The 19,576-nt window shown below is 41.7% G+C and overlaps 1 protein-coding gene and 1 pseudogene across 1 annotated transcript in view; both read left to right on the top strand.

Moving 5' to 3' along the window:
* The window catches only part of LOC148028992 (Peptidase M1 family protein), a 42,391-nt gene that overhangs the window by 19,836 nt on the left and 2,979 nt on the right, over positions 1–19,576 (top strand). Inside the window, exons 5-21 of the mRNA XM_087687783.1 lie at positions 668–743; positions 1,095–1,171; positions 1,279–1,392; positions 1,505–1,579; positions 1,852–1,959; positions 2,054–2,266; positions 2,378–2,439; positions 2,767–2,794; positions 2,889–2,975; positions 3,085–3,110; positions 3,231–3,294; positions 3,516–3,596; positions 18,826–18,873; positions 18,972–18,990; positions 19,155–19,159; positions 19,286–19,297; positions 19,421–19,477. Coding sequence (XP_087543909.1) covers positions 668–743; positions 1,095–1,171; positions 1,279–1,392; positions 1,505–1,579; positions 1,852–1,959; positions 2,054–2,266; positions 2,378–2,439; positions 2,767–2,794; positions 2,889–2,975; positions 3,085–3,110; positions 3,231–3,294; positions 3,516–3,596; positions 18,826–18,873; positions 18,972–18,990; positions 19,155–19,159; positions 19,286–19,297; positions 19,421–19,477 — 1,152 coding nt within the window. The remainder of the gene's footprint in view (positions 1–667; positions 744–1,094; positions 1,172–1,278; positions 1,393–1,504; positions 1,580–1,851; positions 1,960–2,053; positions 2,267–2,377; positions 2,440–2,766; positions 2,795–2,888; positions 2,976–3,084; positions 3,111–3,230; positions 3,295–3,515; positions 3,597–18,825; positions 18,874–18,971; positions 18,991–19,154; positions 19,160–19,285; positions 19,298–19,420; positions 19,478–19,576) is intronic.
* LOC148028993 (uncharacterized) lies at positions 3,608–7,917 on the top strand (annotated as a pseudogene).

The raw sequence follows: 19,576 nt of genomic DNA, 5'->3' as shown, positions 1-19,576 counted from the left end.
TATTTGAACTTCCTTTCTTTAACTATCATATATTTATGTGTGTGTAATGTACGTTATTAGTACAGTTAATTTTATATGTAAACTTAAGGATGTACATAACAACATATTTTATTTGCAAAATTTTTGTGTACATTCCATATTATGTATATTCACGTGCTGAACATATCATATGAATCATACCTGACTACATTGTAGCTTTTTACCCTAAAATATTGAAAACCTTTTTTCGCTTGGTTGGCTTAAAATCAGGAAAATCTTATATATTTGACTGCTGATGCTTTCATTTCTCACTCCTCTCTTGCTTTGCCCAAATTGAAATTTGAATAAACAAAACAAATGTTTTGAACTCACCCATAGGATGAACTTGGATTATGCCTTTAATCAGCTTTAATCAGCAGCTTTTTTTGGCAGACCTTTTTGAATGTTCGTTTCTTTTCTATTGAATTCCTTTCCTTGCGAAAATTGTATACACTTAAGAGAATGATTTTATGGGAATAAGGCTGGATCAGTCTATCTTATCATTTATTAATACAAATGTTATTGTGAATCTGGTTTTTGACCTCTAATGGTTGGATTTTGGATTGCTGTGACGAGTGTTTAAAGAAAGACCCTGTTTTAGTAAATCCCTCACGTATGTTAATATTTGTTTTGAACTGCTTGTGCACAGATCAACTTGAATTTTGTGCTGGGTGAAGATCTAACAACTGTTCATTCTACAATTCAGGTTCATCATCGTGTTGAAGGTAAATGAAAATGAAAATTGAGACTTGTGCAATTTCTACTTAGTGAACATGTATGTATGTATTTACATATTCATAGGTAGGTAGGTGTGTATGCACGTACTAATACATTTCTGTATTGCTGTCACTGAAAATGTTGTTTCTTCAAAGTTTGATTCAATATTTGTGCTCCATTTTTTTTAGGTTGTGTCGTTTCCTTTTGCAGTATTGCATTATTACTTTCCAGACAACTGGTGCAAAGTTCTCATTTGTAACAGTTTGTGTACTATTTACTGTGTGTGCTTTGGTGAGATTGATCATTGATGTATCTTTACTTTGTAGAAAGCTAAGTTTTTTCCACGTACTTACATTCAGGTGTCCACCCTTCATTGGTACTCGATGGAGTTGATGTGAAGCTTGCTTCCTTAAAAGTTGATGGTGAAGATGTCAAGGTACTGTGTTCTTGTGTTATCTTGTCATTGTGTGTACTGATGCAGTAGATGAGTGCCTCTGAGGAAAGTGGGTGTTTTTGTATTTTTTATTGAAATTTGATATACAGGCAGAAGGATACACATTGACACATCGACATTTAGTGTTGCTTAAGCCTCCCTCAAAAACATTCAAGTTGGAGATTGTCACCGAGATTGAGCCACAAAATAATACTAGTCTGGAGGTTTGTTTCTTTTAAAGAAAGGGGATGAGGGGTTGGGCTGTTTGAAGTTTTCTGCAATGCATGTTTTGTTCCTGTTTCTAATTCGATGCATACCTGCCCAAAACTTCACCAGGGATTATACAAATCATCTGGGAATTTTTGTACACAGTGTGAAGCAGAAGGCTTCCGGAAGATCACATTTTACCAGGTAGTGAATTCAGCCTTGCATTATGTTGTAAGCTGAATCCTTTTGTGTGGCTACTGTGCTATTTCAAGGAAAAAAAAGGTCATTCAAATCTGACCTGTTAAATTCTATCATATTGTCATCCTTCAATACACAAGTATGCCTTGCTGTTTATATCTCATAATGTCTGTATATGGTCATCCTTTTTCACTTGTGAGAGGCAGCAGAGAAGAGCAATGTTGAATTTAAGCAACAGAGAGCCACTGGTGGTCTTAACAAACTTTGTTGCTTTTTAGGATCGACCTGATGTTATGGCAAAATTTACCACCCGCATAGAGGCTCAGAAAGAGTTATATCCGGTTCTTTTATCCAATGGAAATCTAGTTGAGCAAGGAGATCTTCCTGTAAGTGATGGAATTGGTGTACTTTTGTGAGCTTGCCATGAATTGCTTTTCTACTCTTTTAGTTTAGTTGAGACAGTTGCTTTTCCTGTAACAGGAGGGTAGACACTTTGCAGTTTGGGAGGATCCATTCAAAAAACCATGCTACTTGTTTGCTTTAGTGGCTGGGCAGCTTGTAAGTCGAGATGATGTTTTCACTACATGCTCAGGCCGCAATGTTACATTGCGTATTTGGACTCCAGAGCAGGATGTTCCCAAAACTGCCCATGCAATGTATTCTTTGAAAGCTGCAATGAAATGGGATGAAGAGGTAAAGCTGCAGTTAAAATATTCTAATCCTTTTCCTTTAAACCATAACCTCATCATGTTTATGCATGCTGTTCTTTCTCATTTAATGGACATGCTACCTTAAATGTTACAGGTTTTTGGTCTTGAGTATGACCTTGATCTTTTCAACGTTGTAGCAGTGCCGGATTTTAACATGTATGTTGCCTTCTTGGAAGAGTTGTTGGATTTCAATTATTAGAATGTTAATGAAGATTTGTAGAGTGCAACTTTGCTAGAATGATAGTTACAGGGAAGATGGGAAGGGGTGTGTTTGCATGTTTACTGGAGGGTTATGGCAGCCTGCTATCAATATTTATATAATGGAAGTTATGCAGCAAGGTTAATGAAGATATGTATGTGCAAGATTGTATGGAACAGTGGAAGGTTATGCAGCATTTTGTCCATGTATTCGATGATTAATTTTTGTTTTGGCTGATATGTTGCAATCTGGCAATGTCTGATGTTTTGTTATTTACATGACAGGGGTGCAATGGAGAACAAAAGTCTGAATGTAAGATATATTAATGTCACCATTGTGTAAGCGATCTAAGATTTTCTGGATTGTTACTTCTGCTTTTTGCCAACACCTACTTTCTTTTTTCCAGATTTTCAATTCAAGGCTGGTACTGGCAACTCCAGAGACTGCTACTGATGCAGACTATGCTGCAATTCTTGGTGTCATAGGCCATGAGGTAGGATAATTATTCTGTTTCTTGGTCTGGCTGTGCATTTTTTCTCTATGTAGCATATTAATTGGGAGTGAAACTGATTGATGATTGTATGCTCTCTTTGGGGTCTCAGTATTTCCATAACTGGACAGGCAACAGGTATACTCTGTTCATGCAAATTGTTCGTTAAAATGGCCTCATCAAAATTTCCTTTTTGAAAAATTGTTGAGGGTCCTATAACAATGCAAGCTGACTAGTTCAATGGGATGGTCATTGTAGGGTCACTTGCAGAGACTGGTTCCAGCTGAGTTTGAAAGAGGGTCTTACTGTTTTCAGAGATCAAGTAAGTTTACATATTTTCGAGATCAAGTAATATGCATGCACACCAACATGCACATATCTGCACTCCCTCCATGCATGCACACAGTTTTTCCTAGACACATTTGTGACTTTTTTCTTGTAAAACAGTCTGCCACCTTTAGAAGAACAGTTGGTTTTCTGGATGTTATTCTGTTTTTAGAAAATTGTGGCATTAAGATGTTGGTCACTTTTGGTTTTGTACAGGAGTTTTCTTCCGATATGGGTAGCCGAGCAGTTAAGAGAATAGCTGATGTGGTTCGACTGCGTATCTCCCAGTTTCCACAGGTTTGTCTAAAAGATTTTGGAGCATTGCAAGCTCCAACAGGAAGCTTAGATTTCCTTATGCTTTATTGTTGTTGGAGATGGAACCTGTGTTGCTAACCAGGAATCATGTATTCTATGTTACTAATAAATATGGCATAGGTGCAACAAAAAAAAAGTGGCAAGCTATAGCCCCAAGATAAATGTCTACTTCATCAAAATAACAAAATACAAAGGCTGCAAGGTGTATAAGAGAAGATACCACAATTTCATGAGACATCTGGTCTAGCAGTTCTGCAAAATGTCCAAAAAGAGAAATCACTATTTTCTAAAAAAGTGAAGAGCTAATTGTTGAAAAGGTTTTGGAGAGAGGGAACTTATGTTGCTAGCAACAAAAGCAATTGGCAAGCTGGGTGTAGCAACAAGATAAATGTCGATCTCCTTGGGATGAACAAAATGTAAAGTTCTAAAGTGTATAGGACAATATAACTTTTTCTGTTTAATTGGAAAGGACAAAATACAAAGGCTGCAAAGTCTAGTATACAAGGAACCACAAATTTTTGAGGCATCTGGCCTAACAGCCTAGCAGTTGTGCTGAATTTGTAAAAGAAGTAACCGTTATTTTTGTTGTAACTTTACAGTTTGCTCCTAGTTAACTAACGAAACAACAGAGTCTGTTGGTTTTTCACAAGTCACTTTCTCATGAAAGGCGCATTGTAAGTAGCTGTCTGTAATGAAGGTGGGAAAAGCATGGATTTTATGTGGAAAATAGATGGGAAAATAGTAGGGGAAATGTGGGGGACTATATAAGTCAACCCCAAAAGGATTGTAAGGTACCTATTTGATTTGACATCTAATCTCCAACTCAATTGGCTTCCTTCCTCACCTGTGCTCTCTCTAAATTCACGCTACTCCTATCTCCCCTTCCTTCTCTATCTTCCCTTGCCTTCCATGGCTTTCCTCCATCTCTCAGTTCCCCTTCATTGCATTGGTATCAGAGCCTAAAATTCTGGCACCTACAGAGCAGCTTTGCATCGATGGACAGAACTATTGTTATCTAGGTGAACCAAGTGGAATCCAGCACGTGAAAGAGAGTGCAGGTCGATTGGAATCAAGGCACTCAGGGCGGCCAAACTCCCTCACTCACCGATTCCACCAGTGAGCCATTCCGTTTGCTTCCACCAATCACGAACTCAACATTTCGTTTGGAGAAACCAACACCCTCGCTTCAGCTGTCACTTCTCTGCCTCACGTTGCCCTCACCATTCTGTCCATTCGCTACAGTTCCGTCCGTCTTTTTTTTCTGTTACGTCACCGTTACTACCTACCACCGTCTTTTCCAGTGTTGCTCGAAAAGATGAGATGTTTCAGCATGGCGATGATGTTGCTCAGCAGGAGAAGATGCCAGTTACAGAGGGTGTACCTCCCTCACAGCCAGTTCCTGCTATGCCTATTACGTTCATACAGGGCTTTGCCTGAGGATGTTCGTGATGAGATGCCCTTTTCACAGTATGTGAGCTTCAAGCGTGAGGATGCTAGATATGCTGGTAGTCACTCCAGGAATAACGCAGCCAAAGATGTGAAAGATAAAATCTCTGTGCACAAGTTTAAAGGTGACACTCACACTCCCAATGAGTTGGAGGAGTGGCTCACGAAGCTGGAAGATTATTTCCGCTTCTACCCTAAGAATGATGAGGAGAGGATCATTTTTGCTGGCATGCATTTACAGGATTATGCACATACATGGTGGTGTTACATGCGAGAGTCACCTCAGAAACCGACCACATGGAAACAGTTCAAGGAGCTTATGGTCACGACTTTCGTCTCGGCCCTAATCCTTGAACAATACCTGGCTGATTTTTATGCACTATCTCAGACAGGTACGGTCCAGGAGTACTTGCAGCGTTTTTGGAGGCTTTCCTTATTTGTACAGGACATTTCCGAGAAGAGGAAGCTGCTGCGTTTTATACAAGGCTTAAATCCCTCTCTGGCTGATGATGTGAGAGCTCATAATCCTCAAACCATTGAGCGAGCAGCCCAGTTTGCTGAGGTGTTTGAGCCAAAATATGCTGGCAAGTACAAGCATTTGTCAGGTAGCTCCTATGGTACTGTTTATGAGGCTGACAGGAAGACAAAGTTTGCTGATTGGATCGATAAGAAATCAGCAGCTGCCCCCTTTCCATGATATCCAACGGTTATTGGGAATAAAATGCCATATACGAAGCCATACATGCCCATGGATGCAAAGTCAGGTGTCAAACCCAGAAGTTAAACAACATTCCAGGGCCATAATGGACAGTAGGAAAAATGCAAATTTATGCTTTAGGTGTGGAGAGAAATGGACACCTGAGCACCGAGATGTGTGCAAAATGAAGAATGTCAGCTCAGCCAGACTCAGCATGATAATTGAATTATCAGATGATGATGAAGTAACTGATGTAGCAGAACCCCATGATGTCTCTCATGAGGAATTGACAAGAGCTCATGATGCAGATGAATCTCCTGACACAGAAGCCACAAAGGGGACTGCATTTCCCTTTGATCCGGGTTGGGCTATTGAGCAAACCACTCGTGTGATGCATGAGATTGATATTCAGCCTACATGTGGCAGGAAAGGCCGTAAGCCAACACTCTCTGTGTTGGAGCATCAACCTACAATGCCTTTTCATGTCAGAGGTGATGTTAATGGTAATGTCCCTGTGGATGATGAGCAGATTTATTGGGATGCCCAGTCTACACTGTATACCATCTCACTTCATGCCTTGATGGGTGCCAAAAGTGCTGACACAATCAGGTTGAAAGGAATGATTAATGGCAGATCTGTTCATGTATTGGTAGACAGTGGTAGCACTCACAGTTTCATTAATTGCAGAACATTGCAAAGAGTGGGATTGGTTGCTACAGAGATAGACCATGGTCTGAAAGTGGAGATAGCGAATGGACAGCATATGATCAGCAGACATTGTTGCCAGGATACCAGGATCAAGTTCTCTGATGATTATGAGTTTGCAGGTGATCTTCTGGCATTGGATATGGGGCCAATAGATGCTGTCCTGGGTTGTGATTGGCTGCAATCATTGGGAAAAATCAGTATAGATTTGAATGCCTTATCTCTTGAGTTTTGCCACAAGGGTAGAACTGTTACATCGCAGGGCATTGTGAATCAGAAATTGCAGGTCATTTCAGCAAGGCAGCTAGCTAGGGAGCTCAAGAAAGAAAGTGCCATTTATGCATTGAATGTCTCTGTACCTCAGGAGGGTGGTATTCCCCATGTGGATAATTGTGAAATGCAGAAATTGCTCTTAGAATTTGGGGATGTGTTTGCTGATATGCCATCTCAGTTGCCCCCAAAAGAGATGTTGATCATGCCATAGTTCTGGAACATGGTAGTAAACCAATAAACAAGGCCCCGTATCGACTTTCTAAGGTTGAACGGGAAGAAGTGGCAACACAGGTACAAGATTTACTTGAGAAAAACTTCATTGATCATAGCACCTCGCCTTTTGCATCTCCAGTACTCGTGGTGAAGAAGAAGGATGGCTCTTTTTGTATGTGCATTGATTACAGAGATTTGAATAAGACCACCATTAAGAACAGGTTTCCTATTCCCAGGATTGATGACCTGCTGGATGAACTCAAGGGTGCTCAGTATTTCACGAAGATTGATTTGAGGTCAGGTTACCATCAGATCAGGATGAAAGAGGGTGACGAGCATAAGACTGCCTTTTGTGCAGAAAGAGGATTATATGAGTTCAAGGTGATGCCTTTTGGTTTGACTAATGCACCAGCCACCTTCCAGGCACTCATGAACAAGATCTTGCACCACCTTCTTTTCAAATGTGTGCTGGTATTTTTCGATGACATTCTCATTTATAGTAAGGATGCACAGGAACACATTGACCATGTCCGACAAGTGCTAGAAATCTTGAGGATGCATCAGCTTTATGCCAAGGCCAGCAAGTGCACATTTGTGGCAGATGAGGTTGAATATCTTGGTCATGTTGTAAGCAGGCATGGAATCAGGGTAGACCCAGCTAAGGTGAAATGCATTAAGGAGTGGCCGCAACCACATAATACCACGCAGCTTAGGGGTTTTTTGGGTCTTGCTTCTTTTTACAGGAGATTCATTAGGCACTTTGCCAAAAGGGCTGCCCCTCTCACTGATTTGCTGAAAAAGGATGCCTTCCAATGGTCAGAAGCAGCACAACTCAGTTTTGATAACCTCAAGGATGCCCTTAGTAATGCACCTGTATTGGTGTGCCCTGATTTCTCACGGTCTTTCATTATTGAGACAGATGCCAGTGGCAAAGGTTTAGGGGCTGTCTTAAGATAAGAGCATGGTGTGATTGCTTTTGAGAGCAAGAAGTTTAATGCCAGGGAAATGAATTATCATGTTTATGATCAAGAGATGCTGGCAATCTTGCATGCTTTTGCAAAATGGCACCACTACCTGTACGGTAGCAAGATTAAGGTCAAAACGGATCATAGGACACTCAAGTACTTTTTAACGCAGCCTAATTTATCCATGAAGCAGAAGAGATGGCTGGCTGCAGTTCAGTCCTATGACTTTGACATTGAATATAGAAAAGGGAAAGAGAATGTGGTTGCTGATGCTTTGTCCAGGATGTGGTCATGCAAATTGTCTGCCATTTCCACGCTTCATCAGGAGTGGATACTTGGGATTCAGGAGGAATACATGCAAAATTCTGATGCAGCCCCTATCTTTGTGGAGTTACAGAGTCCGTCCAGCCAAGGACATGTTCGATTTCAGCTCCGCAACGGACTGTTATGGTGCAGGGACAGAATTTATCTTGTGTCAGACTCCAAGTACAGGTTGTTAGTATTACAGGAAACTCACTCATCTCCTATGTCAGGGCATACGGGTATCACAAAAACATATGAAAAGGTCAAGGAGAGCTTTATGTGGGATGGCTTGTGGCGAGATGTGGTTAAGTTTGTCAGTGAATGTTTGCACTGCCAACAAAATAAAGTGGACAGCCGGTTACCCGCAAGCCTTCTGCAACCGCTACCCATTCCTGAAGGCAAATGGACTCACATTGCCATGGACTTCATTACAGGCTTGCCTTCTATAGATAAGGGTTGGGATAGCATATTCGTGGTGGTTGACAGGATGACCAAGCAGGCCCATTTCATACCGACTAGGACTCGGTACTCAGCTTCACAGGTTGCCTGGCAATTCATTGAAAATGTGTTCAAGCACCATGGTTTTCCTCAAGAGATTGTCAGTGACCGGGATGCTAAGTTTATGGGCCACTTTGGGCAGGAATTATTCACTGCAGTTGGTACTTCCCTTGCGCCTAGTATTGCTTATCATCCCCAAACAGATGGACAATCAGAGAGGGTGAACAAATGGTTGGAGGAGTATTTAAGGCATTACTGTCATGACACACAGAAGTCTTGGGACAAATGGTTAGCATTGGCTGAATTTTGTTACAACAGCACTAAACACCTCTCTATTGGCATGAGTCCATTCGAGGCTATGTATGGATGCAAAGTGGGAATGCCTTCTAGGGTTGCAGACTTGGCTGTGAAAAATCAGCAAGCAAGAAATGATTTGGAGAGTATGGATGCCCTTTTGCTGTTGGCTAAGAAGAATATGCAGGATGCCCAAGCCAAGCAGAAGAAGTATGCGGATGAACAACTTATCTTTTGAAGATGGGGATTATGTGCATTTACGTCTCCATAAGAATCGATATGCCTCACTGAAAGGTAATATCAACACCAAGCTTGCCCACAGGTATTATGGCCCCTACAAAATCGTCCGCAAAGTTGGGGAGGTAGCATATCAGTTGGAACTACCCAAGACCTCCAAGATCCATAATGTTTTCCATGTATCATTGCTGAAACCACATGTCGGATAGCATGTCCAGGTTCTTCCTGAGTTGCCATCCTATGGATGAAGAGGGCCACATCATTTATGTGCCGGAGCAAGTCAAAGGCTTCAGAGATCACGTGCTCAGGAACACAGCCTACACAGAATACCTCATCAAATGGAAAGGTTTATCTGAAGATGAGAATTCTTGGCAACCTGAGAGCATTGTGCAGGACTACCCCTATCTCCTACAAAGCTGATCAGTTTCTGCTGTATTTTTCTCATTCAGGGCAGCCTCATGGAAATTTTGAGGGCAAAATTCTTTGGGAAGGGATGGCTGTAATGAAGGTGGGAAAAGCATGGATTATGTGGAAAATAGATGGGAAAATAGTAGGGGAAATGTGGGAAATGTGGGGGACTATATAAGTCAACCCCAAAAGGATTGTAAGGTACCTATTTGATTTGACATCTAATCTCCAACTCAATCGGCTTCCTTCCTCACCTGTGCTCTCTCTCAATTCATGCTACTCCTATCTCCCCTTCCTTCTCTATCTTCCCTTGCCTTCCGTGGCTTTCCTCCATCTCCCAGTTCCCCTTCATTGCACTGTTAGTGCAGTTTAGGATTCATAGGAGCAATGTGGAACACATAATTATGTACTATTGGATCTTGGAAATTTAATTTTGTCAATGCTTAATGTGGAATCAGTTAGTCATACTCTGGAGGCATGAATTGGATGTGATGGAATCATCCTATAATGGTAGACGATCCACTTTATTGATTAGAGAGAATGCATGGGAAAGAAGTGTGGAGAGTGAAGATATGCTAGGTTTGCACAGAGAAAACACAAACACAACTAAAACACAGGGAACACAAACAAAAATACAAAAGAAAGGAACAAGAAAGTAATGAATGAATGGATGGAGAGGGTGCGATATGAAGGAGAGTAGTCAACAAAGTAGAATCTAATGTCTTGCAGCTGAGGCAGCAAAACACTACATGGAGCAATCAGCAGTCTGGAGCAGTCCAGAACCAAAATGCAGTCATGGGATGGTGGAGCAGCTGCAACATGTCACCTGCTTGCTGAAGGTAAAAAAGCAGCAGTATTATGACCTTGGGCTGCTGGCGATGACTGAAGGATGCTCCCAACAGACCAATGGCGGCTGCTGTTGATGGTGACCAGTTGGTAGCACTTCCGATAAGTGGGCAGCAACATTACAATGTAGGGCAGCAGCCTTCTATGAAGGCAGATGATGAAGGTAATGATGATGGCAGCTGAAAGGATACCAAGGGATGAGTGGTGAACTGGTGGTGTGCACATTTTGTTTTATAGAAATTGTTGGAGCCAAATGGATAGAATAGTGTGACAAGAAAATAGCAAAAATGCCTTTTTGGGGTTGTTTTAATGAACCAGAAAATGCCAGAAAAATATAATAATTAAGAGGCAAAGTCGTGGTAGCTGAACAGATGTCAGAGGGTCTATTCTTCTTTGGAGTTTGTGTTAGAGCTAGACATTCCCTGGACAGGCAGCAGGTGCAGCAGGCAGTGATTTGTGCAGGAGTGTCACGTGGCTGCTGGCACATGTCAGGTGAGGGCAGATTGCTGGTCAGCCGGTTTTGCTGACCAGTCGGCTGCATTTAATGCAGGTGACCTGCTATTTCTGGGTATTTTTGGCTGGCCTATTTATTGGCCTCGGTTTTTGGCAGTCTTGATCAGTTGTGCTCCCACTTATTAGGCTGCAGATTGTGGAGATTTCCCTCAGGGTCGACGGAGATTGAGATCTTTGAGGTGGAGACATATGCAAATATTCTCTCTGCACCCGTGTATATTTTTGTATCCTTATACAACATTCTTTACTGCAGATTTTCTGCGTTTCACTCTCTTTCTCTGTGTCTCTCTCTCTCTCTCTCTCTCTCTCTCTCTCTCTTGTCTTGGTCATTCGCTTTTGCTGTGAGAAGGTATCAAAGCATTTAAGGACTGACCTAGGGTGGACCTATTTGAAGAGGAGATTTCAACGTGATACAAGGTTGTGTTTGTTGAGATATCGAGCTCCACTCGTGATATGCCAGGGTGACCGTTGTACATTTATGTCACCGACTTGTCAGTTGCAGATGCGGTTGGTATACCGCCCATGAATAATAGCTAGATGACAGCTATCCTTATCTACTCTAGTTCATGGCTCAGTTAGTATGCCATCTTAGTTAGTTGAGTTTGGTTTGAGACCCATATATAGGGTTCTTCTATTTCTATGTACTTGAGTTCTTTTGGCTTCCACAACTAAGAAGATGAAAAACTGTTTTCAGCCTCCATCTGTGTGTGTATTTTCCCATTGTGCAAGCAAGAAAGCTACAAGTGAGACTCCTTCCTTCTCTCCCACAATCTTGACATGGTATCAGAGCCTTGTTCGTGGTAAGGAGCTCAAGAAAGCAAACCAAGTTCGCGGTGTTCTGGTAAGAGGACCAGTGTTGCTTTCATTTTTCTATTTTGGAAGCAAGTCTTTGCAGGTAGCACAGCTGGAAAGTGCAAGAGTGCATTGTCTCAGATTGAGACGTCCTTCGCGGTGTAGCAAGAGGGCAGTATATGTTGTGGGATAGGGCTTTAGCCCTTGGTTGCTCTGTTTTTTTGATTTGAGGCCATTTCGGGATCTGTTTTGGAAGTGGAAGTTTTCTGCACGCACTCAGGAAAAGGCCCAGTTTTATGCTGTGCGACCACTGTTCTACAGATTGGTGAAAAGTTACTATAGAAATTGCATCGTATGCCTGTGTGCAGAGACATTGGGAGTTATAGAATCATCCTTGTTGCCTGTTGATGCAAAATTGTCACTAGGAAGTGACTGTGTGGTCAAATACCACTTTCGTCAGTTTTGCAGATTTGCCCTTGTGAGGCTGAAGCTGTGTTCTTTGCAGTGACATAATTTTTTGCAGTGTTTTGTAATGGCATCTGATTCTCTTTTACAGATTGTCACTGAAAAGCTTGACAAGAACAACTTCCAAGCATGGAAGTTTAGAATGACGAATTTCCTTATGGAAAAATGATATTGAGAATTCGTTGCAGGAAATGGAGAAGAATTAGTTCTTCCTGATGTTCCCAATCAACAACAAATGTAGGTATTTAAAGCATGGCATGAGAGAGCCAGGAAAGTTATTGGCCGTCTATCAGTATTTCAGACTCTATGATTGTGCATATTCAAGATGCAAGTACGCCAAAGAAGGCATGGGATACTTTGTAAAAAATGTATATCACAAATACGCAAGCCAGGAAAATGCAGCTCAAGCAAGAGTTGCATAATGTGCAAAGAGAAAATATGAGCATCAATGACTACCACATGAAGCTGAAGAAGATTGCAGATGCACTTGTTTCCATTGGGTCGCCAGTGGAAGATGATGATTTAGTTTCTGTGACCTTGAATGATCTAGGAAATGATTATGCACAGTTCTGAACATTCATTTCCGTCCGTGAAAGATTTCTTGATTTTGAGGAGTTGATTGCTCTTCTAATTTCTGAGGAGTAGACAAATGGTGGTGCATCTTCTTCAGGAGGAACTTCAAAAGAAGCTGTCTTCTACTCAAATGCTGGAAGAGGTAGAGGCAGAGGTAGAGGAGGTCGATCTGGAGGCCGTGGTAGAAATCAGAATATGCAGCAAACTCAAGAAAACCAGTCCTATGGAGGAGGACGTGGTAACTCTAGAGGCAGGGGGAGCTAAAGAGGTCGTGGTGGATGGCAAAGAGGCCAAAATGCAAACAATAATGTTGAATGTTACTACTGTGGTAAAATGGGTCATATGGCTAAAGATTGCTATAAAAAGCAGAATGACATCATGAATGAAAAATTGCAACAAGGGAATTATGCATCTTCTAGTAGACAGGGTGATGATAGAAATGAGCATTTGTTTATGGTGCAGTACATGAACAATTCTGTGACAAGTGCAGAAGAAAGCAACGATGTATGGTATATTGACTCAGGTGCATCAAACCACATGACAGGCCATGCAGAATGGATGGAGGATGCAAGGAAAATGGAAAAACCAGGATTTGTGGAGACTGGTGATGATACTGCACATCCTATTGTGTAGATTGGAAAAATTCCTTTGTCTATGCAGAATGGGAAAAAGAAATACCTATCCGATGTATTTCACATCCCGAATATCACCAAGAATCTGGTTTCTGTTGGTCAAATGGTTGAGCAGGGCTTGCAGGTCAAATTTAATCCTCATGGATGCTTTGTTGAGGATATGAAAAATAAAGGTCGCTTGATAGCAAAATGAAAGAAGAAGGACATAATGTTTACGTTGGATGCAGACATACCTGAATTGAGTGCAGCAATGTTTGCACATGGGACCGGTGTAGTTGCAGATATTGATATCTGGCATAAACGCATTGGTCATGTTAATGTACGACGACTTAAATCAGTACAGGCCCAAAATATTGTTGCAAGATTGCCTAAATTCAAGGTTGCAGAAATGCATAAAGTATGTGAAGCCTATCAATTTGGAAAACAGGCAAGGAAACCATTTCCTAGACATGTTCAAGAGAGTAAGAAGCCATTGGAATTAATCCACTCTGATGTGTGGATTACTAAAGCTGCATCTCTTGGAGGTTGTCATTATTTTGTCACTTTTATTGATGACTATAGCAGAAAAGTTTGGGTGTATTTTATGAAAAAGAAAAGTGAAGTGTTTGGGTATTTCAAAACTCTTAAAGCTATGGTTGAAAAAGAAACAGGTCTGCAATTAAAATGCCTAAGGTCAGATGGAGGGGGAGAGTACCTCTCAAATGAGTTTGCAAGGTTCTTGCAGGAGCATGGCATAAAGCAGCAATATTCATGCAGTCATACTCCACAACAAAATGGAATTGCAGAAAGAAAAAACATGCATATTGAAGAGGTATCTCGTGCCATGCTCAACGAAAAAGACTTGTCAGATTTTTACTGGGCTGAAGTAGTTACTACAGCAGTCTACATAATGAACAGGACTCCTACTCCAGCAATACATGGGATGACTCCAGAGGAGAGGTATACTGGTAGGAAATAAGAAATTTTCTCTTTTGAAGATTTTTGGTTGCATTGCCTATGTTCATGTGCCAGATGAGTTGAGATCCAAGTTGGATCCAAAAGCTGAGAAGTGCATCTTTATTGGTTACTCTCTGCAGCAGAAAGGGTATAGATGCTATAACCCTTTTACTCGTAAGTTTACAGTGAGCAGAGATGTTTTTGATGAGATGAGTAGCTGATATAAATCAGTAAATGCTATTGATGATGTAGATGCACAAAATGGTAATGCTGCACAGAATTCACAGCAGCAGTCACAAAATATTAGTGGACCTAGAGCGTCCTCTAGCAGTGGTTCACATTCTTCGCCATGGACAGGCAGATTGAGATCAGGAGAATCTTCTCAAAGCAATGCAGATAGTGGTATTCAGGTATCACGAAAAGGAAAAGAGAAGGTAGATCAGCCCATGTTTGATGTGAATGCAGGTCACTCTTATGTGGATAGTGAATCCAGTGGCTCAGAACAGAGCATTGATGATGAGTTGGGTATTCCTTCTGTTGTTATACCTCGAGTAAGAAAGACCAGGGATGTTTTGAGAGCATCTGGAAGTGAGCCTACTTTGCGCAGGTCTACGAGAGCTAGGTATCCTGTGGATAGGTTGAAATATGATGGATTTACAGCCATTCACTATGCCTATATAGTCAAAGTGATACAGGAACCAGAACCCACGTCTTTTGAGCAAGCCATGGGAAAAGAAAAATGGGAGAAAGCCATGGATGAAGAAATGGATGCTTTGGAAGCGAATGCTACATGGGTATTGATACCTTTGTCTAAAGATAAGAATGCAATTGGTTGTAAGTGGGTTTATAAGGTGAAGCACAATGCAGATGGTTCTGTAAACAGATACAAGGCAAGATTAGTAGTCAAGGGGTATGCACAAACATATGACATTGATTATGAAGAAACATTGAGTCTGGTTGCAAGGATGGCAACCGTAAGAGCAGTCATTGCTATGGTTGCATCAAAGGGATGGTCTTTACATCAGATGGATGTAAAGAATGCTTTCTTGCATGGTGATTTGCAAGAAGAGGTCTATATAGAGCAGCCACCAGGTTATGTGCATGCTGTTCATCCTGAGTTTATTTGCGGTTGAAAAAAGCCTTGTATGGCTTGAAGCAAGTACCTAGAGTATGGTCTGACAAGATAGGACAGTATCTTGTCACTATTGGCTTTCAGATTTCCAAGGCAGATTTCTCACTTTATATGAGAAAAACAGAGAAATGTATTATGCTGCTTGTCATTTATGTTGATGATTTGATTATCACAGGTGATAGTGATGAAGATATCCTTCATGTGAAAATGCTATTGAAGCAGAAGTTTGAGATGAAGGATTTGGGAGAGCTGCGTTATTTCTTGGGCATTGAGGTGATTAGATCACCAAGTGGGATATGGCTCTTGCAAAGGCAGTAAGGATTGGACATGCTGTCCAAATATGGGATGACAGGCTGTAAGCCTATTTCAGTTCCTTTGGAGCAGAATGTGAAGTTGAGCGCAGATGTATGTGAGCTTCTCAAAGACCCTACTATGTACAGATGCATAGTAGGAAGTTTGATTTATATGACTATTACCAGGCCAGATTTGAGCTATGCTATTGGATTGATAAGTCAGTTTATACAGGCTCCAAGGAAACCGCATTTGGATGTGGCTAGACGCATACTCAGGTATGTGACGCATACTCAGGTATGTGAAGTCCACATTGCAGTATGGACTATTTTATGAGACTGGGATTCAGATATAGTTGCATGGATACACTGATGCTGATTGGGCTGGTAGTATTTCTGATAGACGATCTACCAGTGGATATGAATTCTCTTTTGGAAGTGCTGCAGTCACTTGGAGCAGTAAGAAACAGCCTACAGTTGCCTTGTCGAGCACAGAGGCTGAGTACAGGGGTGGAGCAATGGCTGCATGTGAAGTAGCTTGGTTGCATAAGCTACTTTATGATATGCATTAGTCTACATATGGGCCAGTTGTCATTTATTGTGACAACATGAGTAGTATACACTTGGCAAATAACCCAGTCTATCATGCTAGAACAAAGCACATTGAGGTGCATTGTCACTATGTGCGGGAGAGGGTTTTACTAGGTCTTATTGATCTAGTTTATGTTAGCACAGAGGATCAGATAGCTGATATATTTACGAAGGCATTGGGCGCAGAGAAGCTGCGCAAGTTCAGAGACCTGCTTGGTGTGCAGGAATTGGGATTTAGCTCGAGGGGGAGTGTTGAGATATCGAACTCCACTCGTGATATGCCAGGGTGACCGTTGTGCATTTATGTCACCGACTTGTCAGTTGGTGCAGATGCGGTTGGTACACCGCCCATGAATAATAGCTAGATGATAGCTATCCTTGTTCGAGAGAGTTCAGTGGAAATCCTAAAACGGGGAGCGGTTCGAGAGAGTTCAGTGGAAACCCTAATTTTTGGGGTGCCCTTCCACATCTATAAATAGACAGGCTGCCCCCATTCAGATTCATTCCGTCTATGCAGGTTTCTCACTCCATGTGTAGATTTCAGCCATCAGCCTCCTCCCACGTGGCTGTCCAACCCTCGAGACTGTTGCCACTCCATCCGTGTTTGCTCCTGCTAGTGGCGCCTTCATTCATGTTGACGTCAATTGCTGGCGACATCATCATCTGCTGCAATTTGATCATCCAGTCATCGCTAGCCACATTAGACAGTGTTTCAGCTTGCTGTTTACAGCAGACTATGCATAGTTTCCAGCTTCTGATCGGTGGTACACTGTTGCGTTTACCAGTTTCCAATCTCCAGACTGCTGAGTTTTGGTGACCAGCTTGCTGCCATTCACTATTTAGCACTCCTACACTCCGACTGGTGGTCACAGACTTGGGATCCGTCTTCAGTGGATGTCACACTCCGTCATTGCTTTGCCCTTGAGCACATTGTACACTCTTACATTCATTTACAGCATTCATTCACATCAGAGTTGTGTTCTCTCTCTCCCTTCTTCTGTTTGTGTTTGAGTTTCTGTGTTTGAGTTTTAAGTTTTGTGTTTAGGGTTTGAGTTTTGCCCTCTGTTTCTGTGTCTATCTCTTTGTGTTTCTATTGTGGTCGTACACTCTGCGTGTTCTCAGTGCAAACCCTAGCAGTTTTCTTCACACGTTGACGATCCCCTACACTTCGGAGTGGATTGTTGATAGTGGTGCCTCACAATACGTGACTTCTTCATTAGCAGGGCTTGCTCATCTGTGGCCTTTGCATGGTCAGATTCTCATTGGTGATAGTTCGTCTATTCCTATATAGGGACGAGGAGATATGCATCTTATTTCAAACGGATAAGGTGGTGCCTATACCTCTGAGGTACTTTATGTGCCGGCCTTGGGCTACCATCTCCTTTCGGTGCACAAGATTTGTGCCCTTGGCCTTTTGGTTGAATTTGATGTGGATTCTTTTCGGATTCTTGATCATGGATGGAGACAGGTTCTTTCTTCAAGACATGAGGAGAATGAAGTTTGTAAGTTGCGGTCATCCTTTGCCTTGACTTCTCTTCGTCTTAGCTCACAAACTTAGTCCAAGCTTTGGCATGCTTGGTTTGGCCATCTCAACTATGATTATCTTTGAAAGGCATCCAAGGGACAGCTTGTTTGAGGTTTGCCAGATATTGTGGTGAGCCAACAGCCTTGTGTATCTTGCATCTGTGGGAAGTAGATCCATCATACTATTCCCAGCAAGGCTTCGAGGTGATCTTCAGCTCCCTTGGACGTTCCCCAGACAGGCAGGAGGTACAGCAGGTACACCAAGCAGCGATTTGTGCAAGAGTGCCACATGGCAGCTGCCATGAGTCAGGGGAGGGCAGATTGCTGGTTGGCAAATTTTGCTGACCAAGTAAATGCAGCCAACCTGCTAATTCTGGGTATTTTTGGCTGGCCTATTTATTGGCCTTGGTTTTTGCAGTTTTGATTAGTTGTGCTCCCAATTTTCGGGCTGTAGACCATGGAGACTGCCCTCGGGCTGATGGAGATTGAGATCTTCGAGGTGGAGACATACGCAAATATTCTCTCTGCACCCATGTATATTTCTGCATCCTTATACAGCATTCTTCACTGCAGATTTTCTGCGTTTCACTTGTCTCTCTCTCTCTCTCTCTCCTCTCTCTGTTCACTCTTTGTCTTGGTCATTCGCTTCGGCATTGCTTCACTTTGACCGTTTGTAGCAATCCAATCATGTCTTGTAGCCCACAAACACATGTACTTGGATAGGATTTGATGCATAACTTTTTGCTCTATGCTTTGCTTTGCCAGTTTGTCCTGTTTTGCCAAGATTTAGCTTTCCGAGTTTTGAATAAATGTTGAACAAGCTGCCAAATTCCTTTGTTCTCTCTCTTAATTTCTATCTCATCCATGATCACTTGCAGGATGCAGGTCCAATGGCTCATCCTGTCAGACCTCATTCATATATAAAGGTTAGAAATGTTAAAAGTTGAATCATCAATTAGCAATTTGACTGTTTTATATCCAGGTTTAGTAGGTGATTTACTAATCTTTACAAATTTTGTGACAGATGGACAACTTCTACACGGGTAAATGAGTAAAATCTTGGTGGTTTCTTGTTGCAAAGGGAATAGTTTTTTTGCACTACTTTGCTACTAGAGTTGTATGGGTTCTAAATAACACTAAAAGAATACTTTTGCATGGTCATATGACTTCTTGGATACATGCTCATCGTGTATCTTTCTGGGAACAGTGACGGTAAGTTTTCTTGAATCAACCTTTAAGCAGTTGCGTGCAAGTTTTCTGTTCATGTTCATTCTAATTTGATTGACCTTGATGATTTTGTGACTTGGTGGTCTGGATCATGGTGGGCTGTTAACTCAGGTCTATGAAAAGGTACCTCCTCCTCTAAGTCAGTCGGCAAAGTTTTGTTTGCTCTTTATCTAAAGTAGGTTAGCTGGCAAACTTTTGTCAAGTCTATACTTAAATTTGACAATTCGTTTGAATGGTTTTACATAGGGTGCGGAAGTGGTCAGGATGTATCAAACCCTTCTTAGTAGAGCAAGGTTCCGGAAGGTAACTGTAGTTCCTTTTACCTTTTTGGGGGTTTTACTGGTGTTGAGTTTGACATTATTACTCATTTTCAGCATTGCCCCTTGTCCTCTCATTATACTT

The sequence above is a fragment of the Lygodium microphyllum genome, chromosome 11 (genome assembly GCF_053477565.2).
Source record: "Lygodium microphyllum isolate KBCC chromosome 11, Lygodium_microphyllum_v1.1.10, whole genome shotgun sequence".
Taxonomy (NCBI): domain Eukaryota; kingdom Viridiplantae; phylum Streptophyta; class Polypodiopsida; order Schizaeales; family Lygodiaceae; genus Lygodium; species Lygodium microphyllum.
The sequence above is the reverse complement of the archived record's forward strand: the minus strand, read 5'-3'. Positions and strand labels throughout refer to the sequence as shown.